Consider the following 9813-nt stretch of genomic DNA (forward strand, 5'->3'; position numbering starts at 1 on the left):
AATAATAAACCTATTATTATAATTTGAAACTTGTACACATATTGATTTATCAATTCAAAGTGGGTTGTTGGCAAAATTGAAGAAACAAAAATTGTGTGTGATAGCCTGTTTGTTTTCAGAGATTGTATATCGGTAAAACAGTGGCTCTTCTGATTCTATTACACACACACACACACACATGCACACACACACACACACACACACACACACGCCCTCAGTGTAACCCCTCTCTGCTTTCATAGTGGAGGGGATTGCCCTCACAGACTGTAGGGCAGGGACATGATCACTTGTAAGTGGAACATACTGTACAAGTGCTCCAGGACACCAAATTCAGCTTGGCTCTCAGCAATGAACTAGAGAGAGGGGGCTCACCTGTAGCCCATCAGTGACCCGGCCCACTGCAGCCATGGGCAGCAGTGCTCGGAGGTCGACAAGCGCCCTGGGAAAATATTCATTATCCAACATGTATAAGATTCATTCATCTAACGGTTTAATGACATGACAGGGGAAACATTAAACCTTGGATGAATGTCACTTTGAGTTATATATAGTGACATATACTGACACTGACCACAAAGGGATTTACTATTTGGACTGCTAAATAAACAGATAAGTAAATAGAGATCTCTACAGAGTATATGGCACAAACAGTTTATACCAAGTGATCATAACACGCTTTCATACCATTACAAAATACTTTCTGTGGTACTATATGCCAGGATATGTCTGAAAAGGAGACATGTGAGAGAAAACAGATATTGCAACAAACTTCTCATTTTAATCAGTTTTATTTTTAATTTTCCCCCTAATAATTTTCCATTGTAATTTTACAAACCTTTGACCTTGTTTTTTAGGAAAGACAGCCAGTAATTTTGAGCATTTTATTAATAGCAACATGAGAATAGTAGAACATGAGCTCTGGAGAGAGCTGCAATTACAGTGACCAAAACACAGAGATCTTAAGAACAAAAGTAACCAAAGCCAATGTCACCTGGAAATGTAACTTCACTACTTCTTACAAAAAAAGGAGAAAGAAGGAGAGAGAGAGGGAGAGAGAGATACTCAGACACAAAATCAAAGTACCATACTGAGTTGGCACAGAGACTTATCGCATCCATGTGCATGTTTTCACGTGGTCTTCGGTATATTGTATTATCTACTATATTTATAGAATTTGTACAAAAGAAAATAAAAGGTATTCATCAATATAGTAAACACAAATATAAAAACGTTTTTAAAATTCACAAAGTACACTTCTCTGGTGTTATGGCAACAAGCAGCTTGGGCAGATGACTCCGGTCCTGTGTAGCGTTCCAGGTGTGATCATACATTTAGCTGACATACATGAGACATACGTGAGAATGAACTGAAAACAAATCTAAAAACGTATTTCCTTGAACCTCAAGAAAAAAAGGATTTGCAGTACCTGAAATTCTCATTTTGATTGAGGGAGATGTAGTTTTGAGAGGTTTGGGACACTGAGTTAACTACATATTTTTTTCTTATGCTTTCTGAGAACCATGAAGCTCAGTATTATGATCAAATACACAATTTTAAAGGCATGGTGTGGCATGTGATTTCTTTTCAAGTTTGTGCATGATGTAATATCATTCTATAATATTTGCATGTGTGCAGCCATCAAGTGAAAACTGCATATAATTAGTAAAAATAGGGGGGTGGGAATGCAAAAGAAAACATATTTATGTTTACAATAAAGAAACATTCTTGCAATAATGCAGTGTACTGATGAAACATTGCCCTGCATCAATAACATCAATAACGTTCACGGAATTAGAATTTTTTTTTAATCAGAATATTTTATTTTTTAAGACCTCTCAAGTGCTCTATGTTCTATTTGCATTAGAAACATGTGAATTGGTCCATGAAGGGCTAAAGTTCTACACAGAGAATGCACCAAGCTAATGTACTAGTGTTATCTGGTATCCAAGCTGTTTGATTGATAACCAACTGTTACTGACCTTGTTAACCACAAGTGAACAAGCAAACAAACAGAAGACCCCCATTCAGGAACCTGGGTGCTGAAGGATAGAGATATGATAATGAGAGACAGGATAAGACAGGTGATCCATGTACCACCCCCCCCCCCCACCCCCCACCCCTAAATCCCAACAATCCATGTCAACAATCCAGTGCGTTTATTGGGTTCATTGAGGACAGGTGCTAGGGCTAGAACTTTCAAATGGTGCAAGACAAAAAACGGAACAAAAAAAAGCACTTTTACTTTTTTTCTTTGTTTAACCCATTGCGAACCCAGTGGAAAGCTACTCTGAGCCTTCCTGCAGTCTACTGGGAGACGTCTTGGCATCTGGCCAGCCAGCACTTGACTGGGGTACACTGACTTGATGACAGCACACCTACTTGGCAGTGTTTCCACCCATTTATGTGCTGTCTTAAGTCAGTCACATGACACAGGATTAACGTTGGAATGGCATCAAATATATATATATATATATATATATATATATATATATATATATATATATATATATATATATATATATATATATAGTATCACTATATTGTATATAGTAGCATATAGTATCACTGGGCATCTTTTTTCTAATTTAGAAGAAAAACCGCACTTTCGAATCACACAGAACCAAAAAAATTCCATCTATGCCACTTTAAATATTTAAGAATATATTTCACATACTTTGAAGAATCTCCCTCTTTAATTGTGAAATGTTTTAGGTGCACAGTTGAGTGGGAGCATTGTTCAGGAATGAAATGATGACTTACACAATGGTCCAGAAAATGAGGTTCCATTCCATTCTGTGTTCATATTCCGATTTGCTACTGTTAATGTGCAACGTTACCTAACACTTTCGTCAGCCTATGAACATTACACGAGGCCCTCGTTAGTGGAGACCTGCTGCCACCCTTAACAAGAGCGGTGTCCCAGTGGTCCTGAATTAAGGTATTGCACTGTCAACTGAAATATCTGCACTGACTTTTACACACAACGGGGGCCAGGAGAAGTCATGCTTTTGTTCAGTGACAGAACCTTTGTGGTGATCCACACCATGTAAACAACATTTCTAAACTTATTACATAATGTCCAGTAAAAATAACGATAAAAGAAACCGCCCACGACAAAAAGTATTTGTCAGTTCATAAAGAAAAAATCATGTACATGATTACGCAATATAAAGAGCTCAATCCTTTATGAAATGCACTATTACCAGATATTCCCTAATGTTTTTGTGTGACGCTATAACAATATAAATTATTCATAGACAATCCGACAAACAATTGAGCAGGCATTTCGACCTCTCCTATAACACATCCGAAATGGAGCTGTCGTGAGCCGTCTGGCAGTATTGTGACGTATGCTTTTACATTGCATGAATACTGCACTACAGCATGAGCATAAAGTGTACAATGGTGAATTTCGCTCAGGCATGATGGTCAATTTCTGTCGAATCCAGATAACATGTAATGATTCCCATTGCCTTTGGACAACAGACAGGGAGAAGACTGTGTTTTAGGTAAACAAACAAGCAAAAAAAACAAAAACAAGTGAAAATCAAATCCTTAATTTACATTTCTGACCCATGTCATAAGACTCATGACAGACGACATTATAAGGCATTGCCTGCTAAGTGCATCCAGTGCTAAACTGAACTGCAGTTTGCTGGAATGGTTCTCACAAACGTACAATTTTGGCATCTGGCCTGCTTTCAGATTTCAATATATTGTCAGTGCACCATAATCAAAACTTGGTTAGATAGATAGTCAACAGTCTCCTACATATTTTGAAGTGGATGTGTGGGATTAATGTTTTGGGATGGAGCTGTAAACGTAAAGTTATTCTTGGTTGTTGGAGGTCTGTTTGTCACAATTAAAATGCTCCTGAAAAATGTTTTATCCTCCCACATGGATTGCTTTTTTATGTATTGTATGGAAAATGAACCAGTAATGCATTTTACATCAAAAGTAATTTTTTATTCTATTATATTAAGATGAATTATATGTGGTGCTATTATTTTTCCTAATCGCAAAAGTATTCTATATATGATTTTCCTCCTTTTAATTCATTTTTCTTTGCCATCCATAACTCTTTGGCCTGTATTTGTGTTGATTTAAAACACGAATATCAATACAAACAAACACACACACACACACACACACACACACACACACACACACACACACACACAGACACACACACACACACACACACACACACACACACACACACACACAGAGCACATGAAAGTGAGAAAGACATGTTTGGATCCACTACTTCATTTGAACTTCCAACTGCTTTTTTGGTAAAACATGATAAGTTAATTTGGTGTCCAGTATTATATTTAAAAAAGTAATATTTCTATAATTTTTCTAGTGGGATATTACAACTTTTTAAATGTAATTTTTAATTAGCATACTCTGCTCATCTGCTCAAGCAGATTTATATGTAAGAAGGTCAAACAAACAAAAAATCTATTATATTCAGATTATCCTTATAGATTTGAGAGAGAAAAAAACAAAAGATCAATTATTTTCAGATTATCCTTATAGTTTTGATAGAAAAGAAAAACTTTAGTATCACACCCAGTAGCATTCCTGCATTTGTTTACATATATTTTTATATTTCAGTACACCTTAATTTCAGAAGCATACAAATAAATAAGATACATATTACATATGATTAAAAAATCAACTTGGCACTCAACGAGGGCTTGGCACAGAAATAAAGCACACAGCAGATTCAGTGTTTGATCGTAAGCCCTAGAGAACTGATAGCTGTACATTGTCTGTCCCTGTAAAAAAGCATGTTTGTTTCTTTTTGTTGTTGTTGTTTTTATTTTGATGCACAATCAAAATGTATTGCGTACTCCTGTTAAAAGTGTGAGGCTTAGACCAACCCTTTACTGAGGATCTTCAACAGTGTTGATCAGTACAAAACAACATCACTGGGGACCCAAATGAGCGCCGCTGGCTAACCGTTATCCCTCAGCATTGGCACCCAGTAGCAGATAGTCTAAAAATTTGTTGAGGCATCATTGCTTGGACGAATGAAAAACCATTGAGGAGTTGCGGTGAATAACTACTAAATCTGAATCATCTATACAGTGGGCTTCTAAAAAATGTGTTTACTCCTGACTCCAACTCGCATGGAAGCTAACAGTCCCAAGAGTTCGTGTACTGGAACTGAATGACGTGAGTGACCTCTTTGTACAAAAATATAGAAGACTATTCCATTTAAAATGGGGCCTAATAACAATACATTAAACTTAAAAGTTGGGCAAGGTTTTCATCAGTGGTTTCGTTTCTTCTGTCTAACCAAATAGTGCTCCTTATAAATATTTTTACATCGGCAACACATTTTGTTCAACTATTTCAAAACACATAGTTGTACTTTCTATACAAAAAAATGGATCGAAATAGAATACTGTCACAGAAATGACACCTCTTGATGTCTGTAGTTTTCAGTCAACTCTCACATCCCATCTGTACATAAAGTGGCACATATTGGCATTATTGGCACAGAGTTCTGAAAAGTCTATTCGGCCCGATCGGCGAAGGCAGCCCATCAGAAAACACCTCTCCAAAATACCTGCAATCTTCCCCAACACATCCACACATACAGTAATATATGTTTAATAATATATTAACTCTAAGTATACTGTATCATCTCTAAATGACCAGGAGTCTATGGAAAATAATTTGGAGTGACAACCGTAGCATTGCTCTCTCTGCAATCATCTTAGAAAAATAAACATCTTCACTCCATGTCCAGGGAGATCCACCCATTCGTACAAAACTTGAAGTTCCTTTTTCCATTTCTTCTGCCTGCGATTGCCTAGGTTGTTCTGTTGTTTTGTGTTATTGTTTTAGTTATCAAATGTATTTGAGGTTTTCCAATGGGATCCTGTAATTGGGAGGAAATTTAAGTCAGGACATAATCATGATATATATGAAAAAGGACATAAAACACTTTTATTAGAACAATTTCTTAACAATTGTTTGGTCCACAGAACAGTTCTGTCATAAACAGAAAACTTAAAACTTCACAAACCTAACTAATGCTTTACACCAGTACCTATCATAACTCTCTACACTCTGAGCTGTGCTAAACAACAGACACATTTGCCCTTTTAAAATAGCACTCATCAGACGCAGGTGTGAGCCTGCAGGAATAACTTTTTGAGGAATGGAATGTACCGGGGTCAGACGCGAGGAAGTTGCAGCAACCCCACAGGTAGTAAAAGGCCCTCAGCAGGAGATCTCAAACCATTTCTCAGACACAAAGGCCACAGGGATTAGCTGCCTTTCAGTCGGCGACGGTCTGGGGGGGAAAAAAACACAGACATGGGTCCACAGAGACATATAACCATTTACCATTTTTTATAAGACTCCTTAATACCATGTTTCATATCACCAAAGTGCTTAGAACAGGACCCTCTAAGCCTATATGCAGAATCATTTATGTGACGCAATGTAAGGGGTGCAGCACACAAAATATTCATTGAACTGTATAAAATTTACACCAGATCAGTCTTTAGTAAAAAGGGAAAATTGCCCTGTAAGTATGAGCATCCTTCTGTATATTTTAAATATCGTGTTGAAAGTGGTGGAATAGCACCTCTGACTTTAACTCATGCTAGTTGAGGGGCTTGGCAAGGTGTTACTATGTTAGGCTGCTAGATTTCACACCTTACACCATCACAAGCACACTGTGAAACAGAGGCAACTGAAGGGATTCAGTACGTTGGTTATTATATTGGCTAATCATTCAGTGTCTTTGAAACGTGGAAAGAACACACAATGATGGGATTGTCAAGAATAAACACCAACAATGAACACGAGACACACACACACACACTTAAATACACCGACGTTAACAAGACACATAACGTAGATCAGATGAGACTGTTGGAACAGATAACACTGATATATGCACACACGGTACACACACACACACACACACAAGCCCAAGGGAAGAGCCAGGGCTACTGCGGCAGTATTATTACATATTCATACATTTGCAGAGAATTACAGGAGATCTGGGAGAGTAAAAGCTGTATCTGACCTGACTCTAAGGGTGAAATTGGTGTCAACTCCACAGTATCAACCCCACTCCCCTCCAAATAAAAATAAACTACCCTCCAAACAGAGGCGTTCAGAGGCTCAGAGCCCAGGATTGAGCCTGAAATGAGATTTGTCAAGTTGTATCTGCAGTATTTTTTTTCTCTGCTCATTGAGACGTAGGCTGAGGGCAGAAACCACACCCAGTCTGGAGCCAGGGTTTAGGAGGTGACAAACGTGTGTGCACAAAGACAACAGCGGTACAACCCACGTAGGGGTGTTCAGGGACTGACGTAGGCTGGGGGAGTGGGATTGATACCTCCGCTCTCCTTGACATGACCAAAGCAGTCGATAATAAACTTAGGATGGCTCTCTGCAAACATGTTGTCTGACCCCCAACCAATCCCACATACTCAGAGAATGAATAATAAATATTGTCTCTCCATAGGCCTCAATTATACAATTAACAAAGGGGCACGCTCACATACTCAGCATCACAATGTATAGTCCACCTGAAGAAGCTATAGAAGTCATTAGCTGTATTTTAGATAGACATATAATTTTAATCCATCACAATGTCCTTCTCCATCACGTCATTTCGCCTCTTCACAGGAACCCTGTTTGCATGTACTCTCAGTCCCTTAGAGACAAAGAGTGGGTCTTATGGAGAAGAGGAGACACTCGTCTTACACGTGCACATTCGTCTCCTGGGATCTTCTAACAGGTGAGACATTTAGTTTCTCCTGCATGTGATATTGACTACTAAAAATACCACATGCTAACCAAAACGAATGCTCTGACTGTCAGGATGTGCACATAATTCTGACTGTCTGTGTGCTGTTTGCACTTGGTGAGAGTCTTTGGCTGCAATAATGTATAATGAGTGGAGTCCCCACCCCCATTACAGTTGTGGCAGGCCCACAGCTGCTGTAAGGTGTTCGGGAGGCATGACTTGTGAAACCTGACAAAATGACTGACAATTCCACAACACTGTGAAAACACAATTGTCTGACCCAGTGTAAAGGCACCAGAACCTTATCTGTTTCCCCTGCATGGAAAAAGGTCATGCACAATACATTTCTGTAACTGGTTCACATGTTTAAGAAAACGGTCACATATTTATCAAACTTTCACACTTCTGTATGTTTTGAGACTAATCACCAAGTAGGGTGAGTATATAGTTAAGGTTCAAGAATGTCAGACTGTTCTAACAGACGTGTATTAGATTGCTAGTAAATTGTGGCCCAATTCATTCTCATTATAATTTAAATAACTCTGGGGGCTAAGTCTGCTAATAAACTTAGTTTCTTCTAATTACAGTTTTAAGAAGAAAAAATCTGAAAACAAATGAGAAAAACTCATGTCCTTTCCAACACTTGGGGCAAGATTTAGAGGAAAAACTGGTGAAACTTTTAAGCGGTCTTGTGGAATTACTGAATAATAAAAAAATTAAAAAAAACACAATGATATGTACTTTCGAGAGTGAGTGTGCTTATCTGGCCTTATGTTGTTTTCTAGGGTTTAAAGCAGATTCTGTAGCCAAACAGAGATAAGGGAAATGATCTCATTCTACAGTTATTTTCTACTTTCCACTTTCATGACTCTTCTTCTGGCCCCAAACGACAAAGGTTTTAATGTAGAATAAACTGCTTTATTTCACCACCACTCTTGTCATGACCAGAAGGGGGGAAAATTCAGCTACCTACAACACATTTGTTATTCGTATTGTAATCTTTGTTTCTCAGAGAGAAAAATACCACATTCACATTCTGACATCCGCGCCTGCAGTTTGTTTGTGCCGTATGAAAGTGTGGTTTGTTAGAGCAACTCACAGGGTGCATGTGAACGCAACACCTGCGCGCATATTCCATCTCACAAATTCAGTACAATACAAAGTCTGAACTCATGTGGCTTGTTGTGCCTGAAGTGTGCACAGTTCTGCTAATGCACTGCAACACTTGAGAGCCCAGACACACTTTAGCGAACATCTCGTAAGCAACTGAGAGAAACCAGACTGGTGCTTTACACCTCAAACCCGGTTCTGTACCTGCTCCCGTTGTACGCGGTCTTGTAAATGGGCGTGTGCTGGATCATCTCGTCCGTGTAGACGGGCACGCCGGCACGGACGCACTCGTGAGAACACTGTAAACTGTCGTTGTAGGCGGTGAAGATGTCCACCTTGCTGGGCACTCGGGCCGGCGTGAAGTCGGTCAGGTTCTGACAGCTCTCTTCCTGCTGGGTGATCTTCCTCTGGTGGCTAGTGTGGTGGCCGTTACCCGACTGTGCACAGCTACAAAAACACGCACCAAATTCACAAAGCCAACATAAAATCATACCTTGAACCCCCGTGTCTGTCTTACACTTAATACATACAGGGGAGGCACACAGGGAACCCTACAAGACTCTACACAGTCTGGTGCATTTAAAGTTCAGCCAGAACCGTGCATGGGCAAAGTCACTTTGATGCTTAGCTGTAGCTCCTACATATTTTAGAAAGTAGAGTGTGAAGGACAGATACAAGGAGAGACAGACAGAAAAAAAATATTTCTGAAATTAGCATCACATGTATTTTAAAAAAGAATCTTTCCTACCAGTTTTTAAGGACTAGCGTTGTTATCAAGGCTGCGACGACCATTATGAGGGAAACAGTGATGGTGATGATCTGATGTACTGCCAGACCTGCAAACACAAACAGTCCCCAAAACATACCTGTTCAGTTCCACTCAAACGCATCTATGTGCAATTTAGCCCGGTGAAGAG

The 9813-nt window shown here is 39.0% G+C and overlaps 1 protein-coding gene across 2 annotated transcripts in view; it reads right to left on the reverse strand.

The window, feature by feature from the left end:
• Positions 1–2541: 2541 nt before the first annotated feature.
• Positions 2542–9813, reverse strand: part of ajap1 (adherens junctions associated protein 1) — a 45901-nt gene continuing 38629 nt past the window's right edge. For both annotated transcript variants that reach the window (XM_077003913.1, XM_077003914.1), the window contains 4 exons: positions 9645–9732; positions 9101–9343; positions 6190–6313; positions 2542–5896 (listed from right to left, as the gene is read on the reverse strand). In XM_077003913.1, the coding sequence (XP_076860028.1) occupies positions 6241–6313; positions 9101–9343; positions 9645–9732 (404 nt within the window). In that variant the 3' untranslated portion in view covers positions 2542–5896; positions 6190–6240. The remainder of the gene's footprint in view (positions 5897–6189; positions 6314–9100; positions 9344–9644; positions 9733–9813) is intronic.

This window comes from Brachyhypopomus gauderio, chromosome 4 (genome assembly GCF_052324685.1).
Source record: "Brachyhypopomus gauderio isolate BG-103 chromosome 4, BGAUD_0.2, whole genome shotgun sequence".
NCBI classification, from domain to species: Eukaryota; Metazoa; Chordata; class Actinopteri; order Gymnotiformes; family Hypopomidae; genus Brachyhypopomus; species Brachyhypopomus gauderio.